Source organism: Episyrphus balteatus, chromosome 1 (genome assembly GCF_945859705.1).
Source record: "Episyrphus balteatus chromosome 1, idEpiBalt1.1, whole genome shotgun sequence".
Taxonomy (NCBI): domain Eukaryota; kingdom Metazoa; phylum Arthropoda; class Insecta; order Diptera; family Syrphidae; genus Episyrphus; species Episyrphus balteatus.
In genome coordinates, this window is record NC_079134.1 from 58,610,414 (window position 1) to 58,634,915 (window position 24,502).

Consider the following 24,502-nt stretch of genomic DNA (forward strand, 5'->3'; position numbering starts at 1 on the left):
AAATACCAAGACTGGAAACTCGGCAGTCAACTGACGTTTGCCTACAAGCTGCGAGGAGTGGTAAATGTCGTGAACCTATCGTTGTGTTCGTGTCCGATGAGTGGTGAATGTCGTGAATCTATAAATGTGTGCGTGTTAACGTCATTTACCAACGTGGTAGCTTTCACATATAATCACAGACAACACTGTACACAAAAGGGTTTTGAGGGGAAAGACGTACGAAAGTTTCCAGTCTTGGTATTTTTTGTTTATGACCACGTAAAAGAGAATCAGAGAATAAATAATCAAAATTCCAAAGAGAAATAAAAGCATTTTAAAATTTCTCAAATTTTTCATTGAAAAGAGCTTTTTTAAAAGCTCTTCAAAGTGGTGATTTTCAGTTTCATATGTCACTTTTTTCTATGAAGATGAGATATCTGTATATAATTATTTGTGATGACATGATACCAGTGGCGAGGCGTGAATGATTTCAAATGGTAAGTCGAAGAAAAATAAGTCACCAAGAAATTCAATTCCAAATTTTTAATGCATTTCTGAGTTTCAAGCCATGAAATTAATCAATTCAAACGAATTGTCAAAAACACGCCTTATATTTTTTTTAATAAAGTTTCCATTAAAAAGTGTGCAAAGCTCTACGTTTTTCTTTCATAAAATTCAGCAAGAACTTTTTCTTAAAAGTCAAGTCTACTTTTAGTAATTAGAATTTAAAAGAAGTTTTTTTCTACCTATAGATATAAGTGCTAGATCAGAAAGTCTATCTTCTATGCATGAAATCGCCTTAGAACTAAAAAGATCTCTCGACGCCGACAGAAGCAACAGTTATCTAGGTGTATACAAAACTTTAAGTAAGAGCGTCCTTTAAATACAATTTTGTTTTCTTCATAAAACTAAACTGATTAAAATTATTCGAATCCTCTAAGAGAAAATAATACATATAAAAATACAAAATAGAGCTTGGACAAAACCATACTTATCTTAAGGATTTTCCCGAAGTGAAAATTGCATTGGACCGCCACGTTTGTGAAATACTTTAATTTCAACTGGTAGAAAACGTTATTTTTCGGTAATTTTGAAGTGGAATTCAAAAAGTCATACTCGTATTTTACTGTATAAAATATATTTATTTCTTTTCAAAATTATTTGTTTTCAAAGAATATTGCAAATAGAAACTTATATTTCAAAATCCTAGAGGTAAGCAAATGACAATTTGTGACTTCTGAATTCAGAGCACCAAATTAAGAAAAAATCTCAAAGCAAAGTTCTTGCTCTCGACTTTTTTGTTTGTCGAACAATGATATTAAAGTCATAATCAAAACACTAAATCTTACTATCTAAAAACTTTTCACAATTTTTGCATCATCTAAATTTTTATTATTTTCAAAATTGCACTGCGTTCTTCTTGGGAGTTGGGACTTGCTAAATTCAATTGGGGCAGTTGTTCCACTCTATGGAAATTGCAGTTATTTTATGCACTTTCTGCCAACAAAAATACCTTATGACATTAAATATAACATCCACGCATATTTCTTATCATAGTGGAAACCTTTGACACAGCAGCCCAGTGGAGAGATACATACAAATTCAGATAATAAGTCGGAAAGGAGCGTCTTATTTTCTTGTTCCATACCTTTTATATTTTCCCAACTGATTTTCTTCAAATAAAACTTACCTCACCCACAACCTGCGCAACATAATTTGGTTCATCAGCTCATTGCGCGATACACACAAATTCCCTAAATAAGTCGGAGGAAACCGTCTTATTCTACCTTTTTTCTTCCTATGAGAAATGAAACCTACCTCAAGCAGACATGCGCACTGCGCATTCATTAACTCAGAGCGAAAATTATGAGAGATACATAAAAATTCACCAAAAAGTAAGACGAAGAATATCGTCTTATTTTCTTCCATAAGAAAGCGTGTATTGAACAGAGAGGTCACAAGTGCAGTAATAAGTAAATGAAAAAAGAGGAAAGAAAACAAATTTGTTCTATTGTTTATAAGACGACATTTTTCGGGTTACCTTTTTTTTTTGCTCTAGTTTTGTGTTTGTTTATGGAGTGAGTTGAAAAACAGATAGGTGTGTAGAGTATTACTGAAAGAAAAGTATTTGAAATAATGTTGACAGCGTGTGCAGGTGTTGATTGAAATTATATTCATGTTGCCAGAAGTTAATGTTGTTGAGTTTGAGAATTTCAAAAGGTAAGACGGAAATAATCGAGTTATATGAACCCTTCGCCACTGCATGATACTCAATCTCAAAGACCACGCAAAAGAGAATTAGAGAATAAAGAATCAAAATTCCAAAGAGAAAAAAGCATTTTAAATTTTCTCAAATTTTTCATTGAAAAGAGCTTTTTTAAAAGCTCTTCAAAGTGGTGATTTTCAGTTTCATATGTCACTTTTTTCTTTAAAGATGAGACATCTGTATATAATTATTTGTGATGTTACTTATTGAAAGGTTCAAACAGGAAGAGATGGAGAATTAATAGATAACGAGAATGACAGCTGATAAGAGATTATGATAAGGCAAACAGTGTTGCCGTTTAATAAACTAGTTATTGAATTCCAACAATTTTTTTTAAACTTCTCGTAAATGCTAGATTCAGGTGGGGTTTGAATGAAGTCAATAACAGTTTCGAGAACTTCTTGTGGCAATGCGCCAAGAACATAATTATATTTTTCAATATCTTTTTTAATTTTCGCGATCGAAAACTGTGCCTCTGTCTGTATGAACCAAACTGCTGGTGATTTTGGCCAAAAAGGTTGTAACTTTACCGAGACAGAAGTCACAGAGTTAACATTGACATTTGAAAGTGGAGGTTTTTGATCATCACCGTAATTCTCCCCTATGACACCCTCATTATTATCGCCTGGCATTTTTAAAAACAAAAATTTTACAATTTATCTTAATTTCAACTTATCTTAATATAATAAGCAAAAAAAAAAAAATGTCTCTTCTTGAATTAAAAAAAAAATATCTGCAAACCGCGCATGCACACACAAAAAAAAAAATACTATTCGATTTTCTATTGATGATGATTCTTCCTATATGTATGTAGCTAAAACAGTAAAATAAGGTGAAAACAGGGGTTAAATCGGAATGAATGCTAATAGAAATTTTTTGCTCAATATCTTCGTTTTGGCATTCTATAACATACCACATAAAAATTTACACCACAAGTCCTACCACCGTGTAAAATTTCAAGTTTCTACGTTAACGGGAAGTTCTCCATAATTTTGATGATCTGTCAGTGAGGCAGTCAGTTACGGTTTTTGCGATTTTTGAAGCCCTATATCTCAGAAGCTACTCATCGTAAGAGGCTGAAATTTTGTGAGGAGTTTGGTTTTGACCAGCTCAACGAAGTTGAGCGAGTTTTAAATTTCTAGCATCTTTGGTGTGGAAGTTAGAGGGGGGTCGAAAATGGCCTGAGTTGTTTCCTGTAAATAAGGGTGTAGTGCCAAAGTTGCTAGAGACCTTGGCTGGGCACTACCGTGCCCCTTGATTTCGTTGTCTTGTTTTTTACTAAAAAACATTTAAAGAGTAGAGTAGGCCAAGTTTCAATCAACAGTAAATATGTATATAAATGAAATGTAGAAATAATTGTATGTGCTTTAAAGTGCGTGGCACTCTGCGAACATAGCCTTCGAGACTCTTTGAGTTATCCGATTATCCGAAATTTTCACCGATCGTGTATAGATACTCGAAAAAATGTCAATTTCTTATCCGCAGCCAGATTTAAGTTTTAGTTTTATCTGCAGCTGGTTGTTGTATTTGTTATACATGGAAGCTCCAACTGCAAATACGGATAGCTGTGCCAAAAAACACGCCTATAATCTATCTTTGTAGTTTTTCCTAGCAGTTAATTTCGTGTTTATAATATCGCACTTGCGCGTGAGAGTTGACAAATTTGACATTTTTGTGTTGTTTTTTTTGTCAGCGAAATTCTTTGCATTGTCTAATATTCATATCGCTCGTGCGGGGATATAGGTAAAAGATGAGATATGTGTGTGCAGTGCATTGGATACTATGCACTTGTTTGTGTGTGTAAAAATATGTATTGACATTTAACATGTTTACAATGAGAGATTTGCATATTTACAGTACCTTGCCATATTATTAGGCCCAAGCGAAAAAAATACCATTTTTTGGTTCATGTTGCTGAATTTTTAAAGTTTTTGTCGAAACAACTCAAATTTTTTTTTGTCTCATTTACTTACACTTATCATGTAGATTCGGATTGACTAAAAAAAAGTCAAATAATTGATACTTTTTGATACAAAATAACGTACAAAAGGGGAAAAGCTCCAAAAGACGTTTTCTATGGACTTCATGCCTAGAAAATTACCACACCGGTCTAATACTTAAATTTTTGTATCGAGGAATAACGTGACATTCTAAACTTTATGTCAAGGTCCCCATCTTACATAAATAAAGAAGTAATGTTCTAAGATTTGAGATACTTTTTTCTTCCTTATAACATCAGACGAGCAGAGCTATTGTATTATAAACCAATCTTCTTCTTCTTTATTCACTAGCCAGGCCACGGGCAAAACTTTTGTTCCAGTTTTAATGATTAAAATCTTAATCTTGCTGGATATACACTTAGGAGCAAAAAAATGGAATCAAAAAATGAGTTCTGCAAAAACGATAATTGGTGAGGATGCAATTGACACACATGAATGTTAATTGCACCATTAAAAAGCTTAAAACAAAAGCTTTAAATCAATGCTAGGAATTAAAAAAACCGTTCACTTTATAAAGATCCAATCAACATAAATGAAGCATGTAAGGAAAAATAAACTGAAATTGAAACAGAGCGTATCTGAAAAATTTACCATTTTAAAAAAATGAAGTGCAATTTATTGACAGATAACGTCAATAGTAACGTAATGAAAAAAAAACTGAAATTGAAGTAGAGAGTATCAAGAAAATTCAACATTTAGACAAAAATTAAGTGCAATTGATTGACAGATAGCGATGATACTATCGTACGCATTTTTATGTTTTACCAACAATTCAAAAATAAAAAATTCAAGCTTTTAGATGAAACCATGAAACTTGAAGAAACATTATTTTATCCATTGCATTTTTGGTTTTTAATAAAAATAATTTATTTGATTCCGTTTTTTTGCTCCTAAGTGTAGTTCACATTAAGTTTTCGTTAAGAAATCTATGTAAGTTGAACTGAATAAAAACAAAATTTGCGTATTGACAAGGTGTCTCACGATAAGTCAACTGATGAGTCCAAGTGAGCTCCACCGGGACGAAACGCCAAAATTTTTGTTTGGACTAAAACTTTAAAAATTCAGCAACATGAACCAAAAAATGGTATTTTTTTTCGCTTGGGCCTAATAATATGGCAAGGTACTGTAGATTGATATCGCGTGCGTGCGTGAAAAATGCATTTTTGTGATTTTCTCGGCTCCTGTTTTAAGTGGAATGGATTTTGTTATCTTGTTTTGTAGAAAAGCGTATTCTTTTATTCGTATTTATTATAAATTTTTTTGCAATGTTTCCAAAAAAAAAACTATTGACGAAAATATGTACAATTTTCGGAGATGAAAGTGGGTTTAAATTTTTTTTTAATTTAGGTTCATCTGAGCGAAAAAGTTCTTATAGTAACTTTGGTACAACTGTCAATTTCCCACAACTTTTTTTTTGCACAAACACCAAAATATACTTTTCTGAAGGTTTTTGGGGTGCTCATGTTTAATCTGAAGCTAGAAAAAATGTATTATTATGTAGGTACAAAATCATATACAAAAGTGAACCGTGAGTTGATTAAATTCAATTTTATAATTGTTAGAAATGTGGGTTAGTTTCGCAAGGTGGAAATGACATTTTTCCATATACCTTTCTGACGTTATTTTTTTTTATAATTGGGTTATTCTTGAAAAGTAGTTCTTCTAATTATCTTACTTTGAAGTTCACAGTGCTCTTTTAACCAAACATATGTGGGGTTTTCAATTCTAATGCTTTTGTTTAAAAACAAATAACAGCATTAATACTTCATATCATAAAATTTTGAAAAAAAAATTTATTGACATTTTTGTTTCCAATTTTTTTTTCAAAATTTTGATTTAGAAAATTAATTTTTCAAAAACTATGCAATAAAATGGCTTTATTAATTTTTTTTTTATAAAAGACGAGGTTTTTTGCTTTACAAAAAGGTATAGCACATTTTTGTAGGTAAAATCGTTGATTTTTAATAATTTTTTTTCCAAACTAAATGAATTTTTTTTTAATTGCCCCTTCCCGCTAAACTAGGGGTAGACCCTCCCATACGTTTTCCTAAAAGCTGGGCAATTTCCTCCTGAATAACCACGTATATATACGTACTAGGGATGCTGCGGATGTGGATTTTTTCACATCCGCAGATGCAGATGCGGATGCGGATTTTTGAAAGTTAACATCTGCAGATGCGGACTTAATAAAAAGTAATACCGCCACCTTTCTGCATCAAGTTGGTTACACAGAGGTTGGTTAATTAAGCCCCACTACTAAATAATTGTTCCTTAGGAAGACTGGCTTGTGGAGTGGATAGAAATTGTCGTTAAGTTCTTTACTGGGACTTTTTTTTGTCCGGAAAGAAAGATCTTTATTAATAGCCTGTTTTCACCCCAAATTTTATATTTTCGCAAATTAGGCCAGTTCGAATTCCAAATTCTAAAAATTTCCTATAATCCAGTCAAATAAGGGTTTAACCTCGGAGTGAATGTTAGTAGAAATTTTTTTTCCTCAATATCTTCCTTTTGCCCATCTATAGCATCAGTGGCGTAGCTACCGCTGCACTGTTGTCCAAAATGACTTATCTCGTTGCAAAAATCATAACTTTTGAACGGATTGAGGTAGCGGTACAGTTTATTTTTTAATTTGAAGGAAATTTCCAGGGCTGTTACACCAATGAATTTCAAGAAAATTGTTTTACAGGGTGTTTAGGAATCATCGGCCGAAAACCGATTTTCTTAAAAAAAAAATATTTAAATTAAAATTGGTATGCCATTTTGTAGAAATCACTAATTCACATCTAAAAAAAGTTCAGATTACACTTTTCCATGATATTACGATTGTAGAGAATGCCAAAAAAGTTGGTCCCGGAAGTCCGTCTGTCTGTCTGTATAAGGGTCTACAGCCTAAACGGATGGACCGATTGACTTCAAATTTGGTATGTAGCATTTTTTGGAGACCCTCCAGAGGGGTTTTTGGAATTAATTTTTTTGGGCCAAAAATAACGGTACTTGTCATACACCAATTTCAGTAAAGCTGTAATTGCTCAAAAACGGCTCCAACGATTTTGTTTAAAAAATTCAAATGTAAGTTTGAAAACAAGGTCTATCTTCTAATGAAAAAAATTTTTTTGGAAAATCATTATTAACGGTACCTGCCATAGAACGGTTTTTTTTTAAATCCGATATTCTCCGAAACGGCTTATTCGATTTCAACGAAACTTTTTTTGAAGAAGCACTTATATAACTCAAATATAGGCCAAAAATAAAATTTCAAAAAAAATAATTTTTGGATTTTTAAAAAAATTTTGAAATTTTTTTTTGAAAAATAAAATTTTCGAAAACGGGACTTTGTATTTTTTTGAAATTTTGTTTTTAGATGTGGATTAGTGATTTCTACAAAATGGCATACCAATTTTAATTTAAACATTTTTTTTAAAGAAAATCTGTTCCTTCTGCCTTCATTTTTTTTTCAAAGTACAAAATCTCGGCAGTGCGCAAGCATGCGCAGCTAAATATTTTTATTTTGGATCAACAATTGATTGGTACACATACCCTATTCGGCTTAATGCATGGAACCGAATGGATTTTTTACGGTACCTGCCATAAAACCGTTTTTTTCAAATCCGATATTCTCCGAAACGGCTTATTCGATTTCAACGAAACTTTTTGTGAAGAAGCACTTATATAACTCAAATATAAGCCAAAAATAAAATTTAAAAAAAAATAAATTTTGGATTTTTAAAAAAATTTTGAAATTTTTTTTTGAAAAATAAAATTTTCGAAAACGGGACATTGTATTTTTTTGATATTTTGTTTTTAAATGTGGATTAGTGATTTCTACAAAATGGCATACCAATTTTAATTTAAACTTTTTTTTTAAAGAAAATCTGTTTTTGGCCGATGATTCCGAAACACCCTGTGAAATAATTTTATTGAAATTCATTGGTATAACAGCCCTAGAAATGTCCTTCAAATAAAAAAAAAAATTGTACCGCCAACTCAATCCGTTCAAAAGTTATGATTTTTGCAACGAGATAAGTCATTTTGGACAACCGTGCGCTGTATCAGCTGTATCCATGTAACAGGGCCCCCGGGATATAGGGGCCCACAAAGACACAGAGCACAAGAAGCGTGCAAAAACATTCACTAAAATCTATAAACTTAAAATATTTTATTATTAAAATTGTTATGATAAGTATTTTTTGTACACGCGGCTAAGTTTCTTCGCGTCGATAGTTTTTTTTCCCCTACAACAAATTCAACCAGTAATCATTTTTTTCAATTCGAAGACACGCAAATCAACACAAAAGTAGGTCTCGCAAGTTCGTCTATATGTGTATAAGGAACTAAAGTTGAAAAAAATATTATCAGCATAAGGGTGTTGAGAAAATTTTGGATAATGGGATATCAAAGGGAACAAATAAATTGCCCGCAAACAGATAATAAAAAGATCTAAAACTTTTAACTTTTTTTAAATAACCTCAGTAATATTGAGAAAAATTAAAAAAAAAAAATTGGGTTTGTTTTTTACCTATTTTAAATGTTGTTTTATCAAAATTTTATTTTTCAATCAAAAAAGTTACCAAAGTTACCATGTGAAATGTTTGGAATTTCGTTCTTTAAGCCTGGTACGCTGTGCCAGATAAATTTTAGCTCCCATACAAATTATATAAAAATTACCATACAAACTATCGATAACTTGTATGGGAGTTTTAGTTCGACTAAAATTTAGCTCGAAAATACGATTTTTAAGATCGATTTTTCCATAAACGACAGTAATATTGGCGAGAAAAAATTTTACACAGAAACTCAGGATAAATTCACAAACGCCGAATTGAATACCTCCTTCTTTTTGGAAGTCGGTAAAAATAGTTAAAAATGACTATTTTTTTGTCTGTGTGATAGTGAATATCATGGATTTGGATTTATTTTTGACATTTCAATTTCTTTACATCCAGATGAATTTTTTAAACTAGTGAATAATATGTCCGTAAGCATCACTGCTTTTTTGCGATGCTGATCGTTGCTCAGCTGATTACGATGCGACGCTGATTGACAAAAAGTTTTACGTTTAAAAACATTTTTTGCTTAGTGTGGAGGAGATAAAATGTGTGGCTCCAGATTTTAATTACAACAAAGAGTTTTTATGAGTATCACGTCCAACTAATAAAAACTCTTTGTTGTTATTACAATCTGGAGCCACACATTTTATCTCCTCCAGAACTTTCCTCCACAATACTGACTTCGATTTTCTGCCTACAATAAATTCACTTTTATATTTTAATCTGGTTTCTTTTAGTAGTTTAATTTGTGCGCTGGTAAAATATTCCCTGAATTTTATCAAATTAACTTATTTATAAACAATTTAGGATTTGATTAAATACTTTTTCTTTTCCCCCATTTTTACTCCAACTCGCGTCGGCATCAACTACTTATCAAGAAAATTCTTGATGCTTTTTTGTTTGATATTTGCGCATCAGTTTATCCAACTTTGTAATAATGAACAATTGAAATTTTAAGTGATGCTAATTATTTGCATTTATGAACGTGCTACAGGAATGATCATAAAACATCTCTGCAGTGATGCGTTTGTGAATTTACACTCAAACTTTTCTAATGGTCTTTGCTTTGACATTCTGAATGCCTCTATAGTGCCAAGATATCGAATTTTCCAACCACCCATTTGCTGCTAATTTTTTTTTCTTGCTAAAATTATTTTCACTGGTCTACAAGCCACTATAATTCAATTTCAATGAAGTTTTATTACAAAAGCATTTACTAAAAAGCTTTAATATAAATTAAAAATAACATTTTGGAATGAAAAAAAATTGTTTTAACTATGAAATTTTTGAAAATGGGATAGTTATTTTTTTTTTAGAAGTTGATGGACACTTGCTAAAAAATTCCAGCTTTCAAATTTTCTTTTTCCAAAAAATTATATAAAGATGGGAGGGGCCCCCAAAATAATTGGATACAGGGCCCCCACAGGGCTAGCTACGCCACTGTATAACATATCTCAAAAGTCTAGAAAAATCTCATGTCCGCTTGTCGCGATTTCAAGGTCAAATCGCGAAATGGATAGATAGATAGATAGATAGATATTTTTATCTCGTTATAATATTTTCAAAAAGGTCTGTGACCGCGCATTTTACAATTCAGAGATTTGATATAATTAATCTTACAACTGAAATATTATTTAAGAAAAAGAAACAAACAAATTTATATAATTAAGGATATATCGAAGGAAAATACGAAAAAAAACATTCATTCAAAAGTAATAAAAAAAAAAGAATTAATTAAATTAGGTTTAATAAATAAATTTTATTCAAAGAACAATTTAGAAAACAAAAGTAAATATTCACGAAGGTGTAATAATGTTCAAATAAATAAGGTAACAGAAAAAAAAAAAAAACAAAATAGCAAAAAAAAAAAAAACAACAATAAATAAATAAATAACATAAAGTAAATAAATAACATATAACATTATAACAAATAAAAATTAGAACAAGAATAAATAAATAGTTTATAAACGTTTAAGTAAACAGATAAATAAATAGGTAGATAAATAAATAAATAAATAAATTAAATAAATAAATAAATTAAATAAATAAATACAAAAAATAATAAATAAATAGATAAAAACATAAGTACATAAATAAATAAATAAGTAAATAAATAAATAAATAAATAAATAAATAAATAAATAATAAATGAATAAATGAATAAATGAATAAATAAATAAATAAATAAATAAATAAATAAATAAATAAATAAATAAATAAATAAACAATAATTAAGTAATAAATTAATAAACAAAGTGAATAAATTAATAAGTACACATTTTTACAAGTTTATGAATAAATATACATAAATATCACATTAATGAATACAAAAAACAATAAGTCAAAGCATTCGTAAAAAATTGAAAAACTACACTTCAGATATTTGTGTCAGATCAACATGAATAAGGTGCTTTACTTTTCAGGGATGGTCAGGTTGACTTGTTTGTGAGTTTTGTTGGAATAAGTGTTAAAAATACCTTTAACTCATGTCGCTTATGTTGCTATACATATAAAAATTTAAACTTTTCTTATTAATTTTTTAAAATCTGCACCTTATCTTCAAACCAAGAAAATTAGGACTTGCGGACATGAGATTTTTTTTAGATTTTTGAGGGTAGTTAAAGAATATCCAAACAAAGATTAAAATGAAAAAATTAACCTATTAGCACTTATTCCTAAGATGAACAAAAATCTTCTTTAGTGCATATCCTAAAATTTGCCCCTCCATCAAAAAATACCATTATTTCGTATAGGTATATATATTTTTTGTAATGGATTGTTTTGATTTTTAATAATGATGGATTCTAAAATCTTCATGCAAAATTTAGTTCATCTACCATAACTTTTAAGGGTTTTTCGGCAGTAAGTTTGCAACTGTTATAATAATATGAGTTGACAGATGAAAAACAGGTATAACTTTTTCCAGAGACGTCAGATTGTCTTGATTTTAGATTTTTTGGAATCAGCATTAAAAAATATCTTGAAATCATGTATCATATGTGTATATAATACCATAGCCTATTTTTGCTAATTTTGAAAATCTCCATTTCGCGATTTGACCTTGAAATCGCGACAAGCGGACATGAGATTTTTCTAGACTTTTGAGATATGTTATAGAATGGCAAAAGGAAGATATTGAGCAAAAAAAATTTCTACTAACATTCATTCCGAGATTTACCCCTTTTTTCTCCTTATTTGACTGTATTACTATAAAATATTAAATTCGACTTAATGCTCTAGTGAAAACGGACTATATTTAAGACTATAACAGACGTATTACTCGGTGAGACGCGCCATTCGCTGGCTCCACCCAACTTCTTTCTTGTCGCATCTTCTTTGCATCCGCATCCGCATGAAAATCCGCATTGATTATTGCGGATGCGGAGGCGGATGTCCCAAATCATGCGGAAGTTACGCATTTGCGGATGCGAATATTCGTAACATCCCTAGTACCTACATACATTTTCATGTTGATATAAAAATGTATACATACATTTGCATGTTGATATGAAAATGTATGTACGTTCATATACGGGTTACGGGGTTATTCAGGAAGAAATTGCCAATCGGCCATATCACGTATTCTTTCGTATGAGGCCGCATCCACAGGAGATAATTTTTGTCATGTTGACGTGTCTTAACAAGAAATGTCTTGTGGAGGCTCTCCATTTCTTGTTATGATTCAATGTTAGACAATCGTTTCTTCGATTTTGTTTGAACACGAATGTCTACCATTGAATTTGACAGATGTGCTTTTTTTTTCCTTTGGAAGGGTAGTTTTTTCATTATTTTTTGTTGTCTCATGAGCAAGGTTGTCTCCGTAGTAGTGGACTACAAAATATATTTTAATCCAGTCAAATAAGGGTTTCACCTTATTTGTCATGCGAACATGAGATTTTTTTAGATTTTTGACATAAGATATAGAATATCTAAACAAAGATAGAAACAAAAAAATTAGCCTATTAGCACTCATTCCAAGATTGTACCAGGATGTTTTTAGTGCATATCCCAAAATTTCCCCTTTTTTCAAAAAATACCAATTTTTCATAGATATGAATGTTTTTTTCATTGCATTTTTTGATTCTTAATAATAATGGATATGAAAACCTTCATGCAAAATTTGGTTCCTCTACCATAACTTTTAAGGGTTTTTCGGTAGTAAGTTTACAACTGTTATAATAATATAGGTTGACAGATGAAAAACTGGTATAACTTTTTTCAGAGACCAGATTGTCTTGATTTTAGATTTTTTGGCATCAGCATTAAAAAATACCTCGAAGACATGTATCATATGTGTATATAATACCATTGTCTATTATTGCTAATTTTGAAAATCTCCTTTCCCGCTTTGACCTTGAAAATCGCGACTCGCGGACATGAGATTTTTCTAGACTTTTGAGGTATGTTATCATTCTATAACATAAGCAAAAGGAAGATATTGAGCAAAAAAAAAATTCTATTAGCATTCATTCCGAGATTTACCCCTTTTTTCACCTTATTTTACTGTATTATTTTTTTGTTTTGCCAATTTTTTTTTTAAATTGTAGATAATTTTAAGGACTACAACAGTATTTTATTTTTTTAGCCAATACTTGCTCCGTTTACAAAATAATAAGGCAAGAGTTTGCTAAACAAACAAACGTCTTTGGCTTAATATTACTTATTTTTTATTTGTTTCAACAAAAATAATGTGCACTAAATCGATAGAAAATGTTGTAACAAACAATCAAAAGCTTTTTTGTCGTAGGACATTCTGAAGCCGAGTTATTCCCAAAAAACGATATTTTTGGGTGTTTTCGCACCGGTTTTGCATGCGTTCATTTATCAATTGCTCGGCCATCTTTGGTTTAAAATGCAGGACATGAACAGGGCTACAAAACAAGTTAGAAAAATGTCAACCATGATATAAGTTTTTTTCGAAATAAAAACGAAAATGTGTTTTTTAACAACAAAAATTTGGCTTTAAATGGCTGCCATTTTGTATTTACGCACTCAAATACAATAAAATTACATACACCAATAGAAAATATTATAAGGAAGAGAATGAATGTTCAGTTTTTGGTCTACGACAAACTGGAGCAAAGATATTAGCTTAGAAGTAAAATATCCCAAAAAATGCATTTTTGTGAATAACTCCGCTAAAAAGAATGATCAGGTGGTGAGAAATTGGGTTTAAGCCTTTTAAATATACCCCTATCGATCCATGAAATAAAAACTAACAATGCCTCTGTGCGCAAGGTCAAATGACGCTTTGACTGGAGTAATAGGTACATGCATAGTTTGTCGATGAGTGCATGTATAAATTGAAAAAATTTAACAAAAAGAAGTATTCGTACATAATTGACGGCATATAAAATAAATTTTGTCCGCAAAAAATCATACATCATCCTCTGGCGAACGAGGCATTCCGAACAAAATTTGCCCAGCCAAGAAAATGAAAATTGTTATGTTGTAGATCAGGCATGTCAAACTCAATGGTTACAAGGGGCCAAAACAGCGAGATAAAAATTTGTGTGGGCCGCAGAGCATGTTAAGCTACAATTTTTATATGTAAAAAAATTTTGTAAAAAAAACAGCAAAAATGAGGAACCAATTTTTTTTCATTTACCTTTTTTTCTCAGACCAAAGTTAGTTATTCAGGATTTTATAGGTGTGTCCCCTATAGTAGGAGAGCTAGTGGCACATTTGACTAAGGTAGCTCTTTTAAGGCTGAAAATTCGTACAGTGGTAGTTTTCAGCATGCTTAGTAAGAAAATCTTGGTCTGGCAGGCCTCAGCGGTGCACCTCCACATCATATATATATTTGACCTTGAAAGTTTAATTTTCAACTTTTTTTGCCCAAAATTTGACTTTGTAATCGATTATTTCAAAAAGTATTGATTAAAATAACTTGATTTAAAAACTAATATAAAGTGTAATATTCTGCCTTTTGAAAAATGTATCACTCATAACTGTAGGTGCTGCCGTCGTTTTTAAATAATTTTTTTTTATTTTGAGTTACTTTTTTAGAAAATTGCCCCTCCCTCCTAAACGGGGGGAGATAGACCCCCCTTCCCATAGTAAAAAATGCTTGTAGGTTTTTTAACTCCTCTGCAAGAATCTGTTACTAATTTTCCCCGCCTTAGCTATCGCAATTTCCCCAAAAAATATAAAATACAAAAAAAAAATTTGAACCAAAAATGGTTTTCTAAGGCGGAGAAAATTAGTAACTGATTCTTGCAGAGGAGTTAAATACAAGCATTTTTTTACTATGGGAAGGGGGGGTCTATTGAATAGATTGTTTTTGATTCTAGGGGACACAGGTAACTCATTCCTCTTAATAACTGAAATAACTGCTCGCATCGACAGGTAAGGTACCTACTGCGATTTTATATGGCAGTTTTCAAGTGCACAAAAATACTTATAAAATCGGGCATTTCAACGAATTTGGAACTTATTTCGAAGTCAAATTCGGCAATAATTCTATGTTTATGGAACAAATCGAAAAAAATTAAGAGAACTTATCTTTCAAGAAATATTCTGCAAGTCTTTTTCGTATTCAATTTTATAGTTTAGATTTTTGGCGTAGTATTTTTGTTACATCAAATCCTGGTTTATCTTCTGATGTTCCAAAAGAGCTAGGTTGCGTTTGAATGCAAATTTGCATTTTAATGTTGCATTTGTTCACATATTTGTTATTATTATGAATTTTGTTCCCAGTTTTGAGTTTAACTCAATAAATGTTTTGCTACATCTAGGTAGGTATCATGAATTATAAACTCTGCAACCATTTAAGATAGCAAGACATGCTGGCGTAAAGACTTTTATCATTAAAAACTAAAAAAATATTCCAAAGCCCCAAAATCGTTTGTAGGTTAACTCAGAATATTCACTTTAAGAAATCACATAACTTACCCTGATTTAAGCCACGAGATCTTATAAAATTTACTATTTTGTTTGGTTTTGTCCCATATTTATTTGTTGATTAGAAAAAAAAGGAGGTGCATGTGTGTCAAAAGCTGTGAACATAAAATCTAAATTATAATCTAAAACTCAAAATTAATAAAAATGTGGACAGGGCCGGGCCGCAAAGTTATTCGTTGTGGGCCGCATGCGGCCCGCGGGCCGCAAGTTTGACATGCCTGTTGTAGATGTTAGACATTGAGTTAGAGAAAAATATCTCCTGTGGGGGCGGCCTGTAAGGATCTGCATGAATTCAATTTTAAAAAATGTAATTTTACTCTACTGTTTAATTTACTCAATGACATTAACTGGGATTCTGTTTTCTGTAATGTTAATTTTGACGAAATGATTCTACATTTGTATGAAATATTAGGGGTATTCACGATCTGGTGCAACAGGCCTAGTTAAAATGTAAAATTTTATTTTTTTTACAATAGATCGTGAACGCCCCTTTTCTTATCTATAGTAAATATTGAATCATGAATGAAATCCATGATGTTTTTTTTTAACCGGGTTGTTCCTCCACTGTTGCTTCTTTTTTTTCCATTTTTTATAATTTAATTCTTTGTTTTGTTCGGGTTAATTAATTTTCCCAAATTATTTTACATCAAAAGAAACTAAATTACGGGACATGAGTACCGACAAGCCGACAACTATAATAAACAGAATAAAAAAGACAATCTGTTAACATTGGCGACGCGACGGTGAGCTGCCATCTGTCAAAAATAATTTTACTCTATTGTATTTTTATTTTGCAATAGGTCTAGGGTATAGCAAAAGTGCAAGACTTTTGTAAAATTTTAATCCGTATATTTTGTTGTTGTAGTGTTGTAAGATTTTACACTTTTGCAATGATACAAGACCAGTTGCATCGGATCGTGAATACCTCTATTATTTGTTTGCTTTTTAGAAACAGTCCCTCTACGCAAAAGACGTGTATTTAATAGCAGCCCGCCATGGTTCGATCTACATAGAGTGTTCTCGTTGTGTTCTAATTAGTTTTACATAGTTCCTGTCATTAGTGTTTTTATGTTTACAACAAATAATAATTCCAAAAAAAAAAAATCAATAGCCCATTTTAAACAAAAACATACATAAATATATAAAACCCACAAATTAAACAAAAAAAAAAAACAAAATAACCTCGCGGCGTGCATATAAAATAAGTTCATATAAAGTGCAATAACAAACAACAACAACTCAGTACCTCTCCCGCTATAAGAAAAAAAAAATACAACAATAGTTCTCTATCCCTAACCAAATAATATATGTAATACCAAAAAAATGCAAATACAATAACAACAACAACCTTAGCATCGCCAAATCACAAAAAAAAAGTCTCGCGCCTCCAAATAATAATCTTCAGTGCATGTGCATAACGAGTTTTCCTTCTTTTCCTTCCCCCCAACATTCTCGCAGTCAAATTAGCTTAATGATTGTGTTGTTGTGAGTGGAACTTCTTCTCATAATGCCGCAATCGTTATCAGTTCGACTCCGGATAAATTATTGTGTGTGTTAATAAATAACCAGGGGCGGATCGATACAAATTGTCACTAAGGCATAACACTAGTGACAATTTGTTTTGTTGAAGCTCAAATTGGAATTTATGTAAGACATTCAATATAGGTAATTGACGGATAAGGTTTTTTAAAGTTTTAGTATATTTAAATGATAGGTAATTTCAGGGTCGATTATGCCAACATTCGTGGGCTTAGATCGAATTTTTGCGATGTGTACATTTATACTGTGCAAAACAGGCCAGCTGTTTTGGCACTAGGTGAGACCCAGATAAGTGAAAATTCAGAATGCTCTGAATTCAATCTTAATGGGTATTGCTTGGTGCCATTATTCTTTTCTCACCACGGTCTCGCCATATATATTAGAAATGATGTTGCCTATCAACTTCAACCACAATACGGTCAGTGCATTAACACTAATTTTAATTTCATGTGGTTCAAATTTACAATTAACAAGCGCATCATCCATACATGTTTTATTTATCGAAGTCCAAATCTGGATAGTAATTCAACTTCTAATGAATTTGATGCTCTATCCGACTCCATTCAAAGGATTGTTACCCTTCACCCTCGCACTGAAATCGTCATTACGGGCGATTTCAATGTACACAATTCTTCTTGGCTTCGCTTTTCGGGCCAGACATCACCAGAAGGAAGGTATGTTGAGATTTTTGCTGAGTTAAACCACTTAACTCAACTAGTTAACGAGCCGACTCGAATTTCGGACGTCGCGACGCGTCGCTGGTCGGGCTGAAAATACTCTAGACTTGTTTCTTACCTCTGACCCTGATAAATACACTGTAAGTGTATTATCGCCTCTAGACACTTCAGATCATTGTGTCATATCTGCGAATTTCTCTTGTCAAAAAAATCCAGTTAAAGAAAAAACTCCTAAGAGAACTGTTTGGCAATATGAGAAAGCCAACTAGGAGGGTCTCAACGCTTTTTTCAAAAACTTTAACTGATCGCTATGTTTCCTCAATAGTGACGTTGATTCCAGTACAGATATGATCACAAACTTAATTCTCTCCGGAATGAGAAATTTTATCCCGAATAGGGCTAAAACAATCAAACCGAAAGAGAATTCGTGGTTTGATTCGAGCTGTAAAGAGGTTATCAGGGAAAAAGAGGTAATGTTCCTTTATTATAAAGCCAACCCCACTGAGGAAAATCGGATAAGATTTAAGCAAGCTAGAAAGGCCAGCAACGCCCATATTCGACGAATCAAATTTTTGCATGTGCAAAAATTAAGACAAAAAATACTAAAGTGTCCCACAGGTAGTAAAAATTTTTGGTCATTTGTGAAAAATATTCGAAACTCTACAACATCTTCGGTTCCAACGCTCGTTTACAATGACACTCCTTTTGTTAGTTCTCTTGAGAAAACCAACCATCTCGTCAGACAATTCGCTGCCAATTCAACGTTAACAGAAAGTGTCATGACTCCCCCTTCATTTGAGCGAGTAAATAGTTTTATGGGACCTATCTTTTTTCGTACTCGTGCAGTGGCAAGAGTTCTTAAAGACCTTGACATACACAAATCCGCTGGCAAAACCACTGCGTAAGCTTTTCCATCTGTCCTACACTACTGGTCTCGTTCCGAGTGGATGGAGAACAGCATTTGTCCAGCCTGTCCCTAAAAAAGGCGAATCTTCTTCACCCTCTAACTATCGTCCGATTGCACTTACGTCCCTTCTTTCCAAGGTCATGGAAACGCTGCTTAATTTCCAACTTAAGAAATCTTGAAGAACGGAAGCTTCTTAATGACCGGCAATATGGCTTTCGTAGCAATAGATCCACTGGTGATTTGATGGTTTATCTCACCGATCAGTGGAACAAATCTTTACATCGTTTTGGAGAAAGTAAGATTGTTGCGCTTGATATTTCAAAGGCATTTGATAGAGTTTGGCATCAAGCTCTCTTATCGAAAATGCTTGCATTCGGTATTGATGAATCTCTTCTTCGTTGGATTAGAAATTACCTTTCGAACCGTTCAATCCAAGTTGTTTTGGATGGTTTCAAGTCTGAAACCCACAAAATAAACGCTGGTGTGCCCCAGGGCTCCGTTTTGTCTCCGACTCTCCTTCTCATTTTCATTAATGATTTGCTCTCTGAAACTTCTAATCCATTAAATTGTTTCGCAGTATAGATAGTACTCAGCTTTTCATATTCGTTTGAAGATTCACACCCATGTCCTTCGGATGTGGAACTCCAACGGCAAAATATGATAAGCTCATTAAATTTTGATCTCGAATGCATTGTCCAATGGGGAATAAGAAACCGCGTAGAATTTAATGCTTCTAAAACAGAATGCTGCTTACTATCATTAAAACGAAACCTTCCCCCTTTGCCACTATCCATGGGTGGTACTTGCATCGAGGAAACTGATCAGCTTTCGATTCTAGGTATGTCCATTACAAACCACCTTTTGTGGAATGAGCACATATTCGATGTAGCCAAAAACTCTGCGAAATGCTTAGGTTTCCTCCGAAGATGTAAGAAATATTTCACCCCTTCTGATCTAGCTATAATTTATAAAGCATATATTCGTCCAAAGCTCGAGTATAATTCCCATATCTGGGCAGGTGCTCCTAAGACCCACTTGAGTTATTTGGATAGAATTCAAAATAGAGCTTTTAAAATGAAAGGTGATAGGTCCATTACTGATACAATACCACCTCTTGAGCACCGCCGGAATGTATCATGCCTGTCCTTATTTTATAGGTACTTTTTTAAAAAATGTTCAAATGAAATAGCTAGCTGCATTCCTCCCCTTAAACAATTCAACCGTAATACTCGTACTTCAAGGAATGCCCATCAGTTTACACTTGAGCCCAATTTCGGACGTACCGTCAAATACAGAGATTCTTTCTTTAGTCGCACTACTAGAATGTGGAATGCATTACCCGCCTCAGTTTTTTCCTCCCATTTTAATGTTCAGAACTTTAAAACCAATGTGCATCGGTATCTCCTTTTACATCCCTTCCTCTTTTCCTAAAGCTCGTACTGTGTATACATACATATTAAGAGTACCCAAAACCCCTTTAGTGCGCGCTCATTATAAAAAAAAAAAAATATAAAAAAGCTTAAAAACAAAAGAAACAAGGCTTGGATAAAATTCAATCTATCACAAACTGATAAAAACCGTAATAGTTACATTCATTTAAGGGATGGATTTATAAGCTACTCTAACTTTCTCTATACGAGCTTTATATCTAAAACAGAAAATGAACTTAATTAAATCTAATCCACGTAACTTCTGGAATTATGTTAATTGTAAAAGAAAATCTGACGGTTACCCAGCACATATGACTTATAATAATTCTACTAGCCATTCCCCAGAGGTTATATCCAACATGTTCGCCGAATTCTTCCAGGGTGCTTTTGAATATGACTTTACAAATGACTCAAATATAACTTATTCAATTGATAAAATTTCACATCTTAACTCGATTAATTTTGCAATTTCAGAAGCAACTATTCTTGATTATATCGAAAAGTTAGACGAGTGTTTCAGTCCCAGCCCTGATGGCTTGCCATCTTTTATTTTGAAAAAAATGTGCAATATACATATGTGTCTTACCCGTTGTTTGTGCTTTTCAATACGTCAATTAGTAATTCTACGTTTCCCGCTATATGGAAAAATGCATTTCTTACTCCCATTCATAAGAAAGGTCCAAAAAAATTAGTGACAAACTACCTAAAGCTTGGCAATATACCCTATTGCCAAGCTTTCTGTCATCCCTAAACTGTTCGAACCCATTGTCTGTGATATTCTGTCATTTCATTGTACCTCTGTTATATGTGAAAACCAACATGGCTTTGTCAAAAAGAAATCTACGGTCACAAATTTACTACAGTTTACAACGTTCTGCTTAGATGCTTTTGAAAAGTACAAGCAAGTAGATTGTGTTTTTACTGATTTCAGTAAAGCATTCGACAAACTTGATCATGAAATATTACTTAAGAAACTAAGCAACATTGGACTTAACGATCGCTTTATTTTATGGATTTCCTCGTATCTCAAAAATAGATTATATAGTGTTGTATTTAGAAACGAATGTTCCCAATGGTTTAAAGTTAATTCTGGTGTACCTCAAGGTAGTCACCTTGGTCCTTTATTGTTTGTCTTATTTGTTAATGATCTTCCTTCTATTTTAAGTAGCTCTATGTCTTTAATTTATGCCGATGATGACGTGAAAATATTTCGAAAAATTGACTCAGTAACTTACTGTCAACTTTTACAAGGAAATCTTCAAAAATTCTGGGAATGGTGCAATACTAATCGTCTGTCTTTAAATATTGACAAGTGTAAAATAATGCGTTTTACACGCAAACACAATGTCCTGTCATATACTTATTTGTTGAACACGTCTCAATTATGTAGTCTTTCAAGTTTCTCTGACCTCGGTGTGGTGTTGGATTCAAAACATTCATTCACTAACCATTACAATTGAATCATTTATTTGCAAAACATGATAAGTCCATGATTTTAAATTTTTCAGGAGAAGAAAAAAACGTTCTATTTTCTTTTGATATGCGTAGAAAAATTTATAAAAAATATATTCTGTAGAACTCTTGCCTAGCTACAAAATACCGTTTCGTTTTTAATTTTTGGAGCGATAGCTCAAAAGATAAAAACGCTTTTGGACTTATCATACTTTGAAAATAAACGGATGTGAAATTAGTTTTTAAATGGATACCTATGCAATTTTGCTTTTAGCCCCAGTCTATCAAACAATTGTATTTGAGAATAAAATACAATGTCCGGACTGCTTATTTAACTTTAAAATAGCTTTAAACTTAAGATTTTCAGCCATTAATCTAATATACCATTTACACAAAAAGAAGCTGTTGTTTATTTTCAAAAGATGATAAGTCCGGGACTTATTCTGTTTTTGATACTAAAAAAATATTTCGCGTAGCTCTAAAATCGGATATAGATGGAGTAGATACTTCATATTTTAAAAACAGACGTGGTTATCCCTGGAGTACAAATTTAGTCAAAAAAACGAATTTTGAAAAAAAGTGGACTTATCATGTTTTGCAAATAAATGATTCAATTATATTATAAAAAAAGCTAATAAGATGCTTGGTTTCATTAAAAGATTTGCTCTTGACTTTCGTGATCCTTATGTGCTTAAAATTCTCTATGTTTCATTTGTTAGGTCTATTCTGGAATACGGTTGTATTGTATGGGCCCCATATTACGCGGTTCATGTCAACAGAAAAGAATGTGTTCAAAGAAGATTTATGAGATTTTGTTTACGTTTTCTTCCCTGGTCTAGTATGATTGATTTGCCACCATATTCACATAGACTTCAACTAATAAATCTTCCATCTCTTGCAATTCTGTTTTATGGTGGGAATTGTTAGCGGAACTGTTACGGCTCCATCGGTTCTGTGTAGATTGAGTTTTAGTGTTAGTCGTTGCAGCTTAAGAAGGCAATTGCCTTTTTGTAATATCTTTAGTAGATCTAACTATGGGGCCAATAGTCCTCTCAATATTTTGATAAATATCTTCAATAAAAACTATTTCTTAATTCAATCAATTAATGTTAACGTAAAATCACAAAATTTTAAGAATATGTTCTTCATACATTACAATTAAATTTATAAAATAGATTTAAGTATTTATAAGTATATTTAATGTACATAATGTCATAATAGCTCTGTTCACTGACGCTGTGCTTGACTGTTCTAGACAGAAAAGTACAGCTTTTTGCTGTTCATTGAGGTTTTTTCTGTGCTGAACTGTTCTACTTTCCTGTTCATTGACAAAACTAGTACAGTTTAGAACAGGATTTTCTGTTCTTGCTTTTGAGTCAGATCAGATTAGAACAGACTCGTGAGAAATGTCAAAATCGAAGTTGTCATTTTTTTTTGTTTACGTTTTGATTTGGCTGTGCTTTGTGTTTTTTTTTCTCGTGATTTAACAAAATTAAAATAAAGTTATTTTTCCAATTTGCTTAATTTGTTTAATTAAATAATTATACAATAAATTGAAAAAAAAAACAAAAAAATGCATCAAATCAAATTGACATCCGAGGAAGGAAAGTCTGTGGTTGTGCAGTGCTCCCCAAATACGCTGCTGACTATGGAAAGAGGTTAAAATGAAACAAAATATTTCGATTGTAATAAAATTAATAAAATGTTTTAATTTATAGATGAAAAATTTCGAAGCCAGGTGTTTCAAAACTCATTAACAAGCGAGCAAGATTTCGTGCCCATCCCGCCAGTCGTTCCCCAAGACAATGATGTTAGAGAGCAGTCAATATCTGTGCATGCTTCAGAGGAGCGACAGATCCAGAAGGCCGTTTGGCTGGATGGAGACTGTCTGCTCCTCATTTCACTATACAAGGAATTATACCCTAAACTTGGCAAAAATGTTGCCCTAAAAACAAAAAGGAAGCTTTGGGAACAAATTGCCGAGAAAATGAACGAGCAGGCAACAACTAACTTCAGCTCTTGCCAAGTGGAAGGGAAGTGGAAGAGTTTGGAGAGAGCCTTTAAAAATAAAATGGTACACAACAAAAAAACTGGGAATGATCGAGCGACATGTCCATATGAAAAGTAAGTAAATTAAATAAAAGTTTGTGTGGCAAAAGTTGTAACAAAATATTTAAATATTTCAGAGAATTAGCAGATGTGTTGCTGAACCGCCCATCGATCGCTCCAGCATATTTGTTGGGGAGCACCATCGACAGTGGGGTTTCAAGAACAGAAATCCTTCAACAATCAGGAATTAATCCAGGTACTCTTAAGTAAATTTTAAATAGTATATCTTATATTTATACGGAAACAATTTTTAATTAGATCCTCCAACACCCGTCCAAGTCGATGAATCGAATGATCCTGTACCTGACCCAGATGAAACCCAAGTAGAAGCAGATTTCACTGGGTACACCGAAGACGGCCCACCACCGAAAAAATTTAAAAGGGCGGAAACGATTGCTGGTGAGCTGTCAAAGTGGAGGCAGCAATTTATGGAAGATAGCCAACAAAGGAAGGAGTACAGGAAAGAAAAATTAAGAGCCTATAAAGAAAGAACGGAGGAGCTAAAAAAAAGTCGGGAGAAAACAGAAAAGTTTCTCGAAAAGCTGTCCGAATCAAATAAAAACTTAAGACTGTTAAATATGGAATAAGTAATAATTACTAAAGACTGTTCTTTTTTATTATTGTAATGTTTATTATATGTTATATTTATTATTGTTTTTAATGTAAACTGTTTTTATAATTGTAATGTTTTTT

General features: G+C 32.3%; 1 protein-coding gene across 1 annotated transcript; it reads left to right on the plus strand.

The window, feature by feature from the left end:
• The first annotated feature begins 18,139 nt into the window (after positions 1-18,139).
• LOC129905157 (uncharacterized) lies at positions 18,140-24,496 on the plus strand. The gene is made up of 4 exons (XM_055980561.1): positions 18,140-23,358; positions 23,419-23,824; positions 23,887-24,005; positions 24,068-24,496. Exons 1-4 carry the CDS (start codon positions 23,274-23,276, stop codon positions 24,394-24,396), a joined length of 939 nt encoding a protein of 312 aa, XP_055836536.1. The 5' UTR covers positions 18,140-23,273; the 3' UTR covers positions 24,397-24,496.
• The last annotated feature ends 6 nt before the right edge of the window (positions 24,497-24,502 follow it).

Coding starts and splice junctions, on each gene's coding strand:
- LOC129905157 (XM_055980561.1), top strand. CDS start 23,274: ATGCATCAAATCAAATTGACATCCGAGGAAGGAAAGTCTGTGGTTGTG. Junction 23,359..23,418: donor GCTGCTGACTATGGAAAGAG/GTTAAAATGAAA, acceptor TTTAATTTATAG/ATGAAAAATTTCGAAGCCAG. Junction 24,006..24,067: donor ACAATCAGGAATTAATCCAG/GTACTCTTAAGT, acceptor ATTTTTAATTAG/ATCCTCCAACACCCGTCCAA.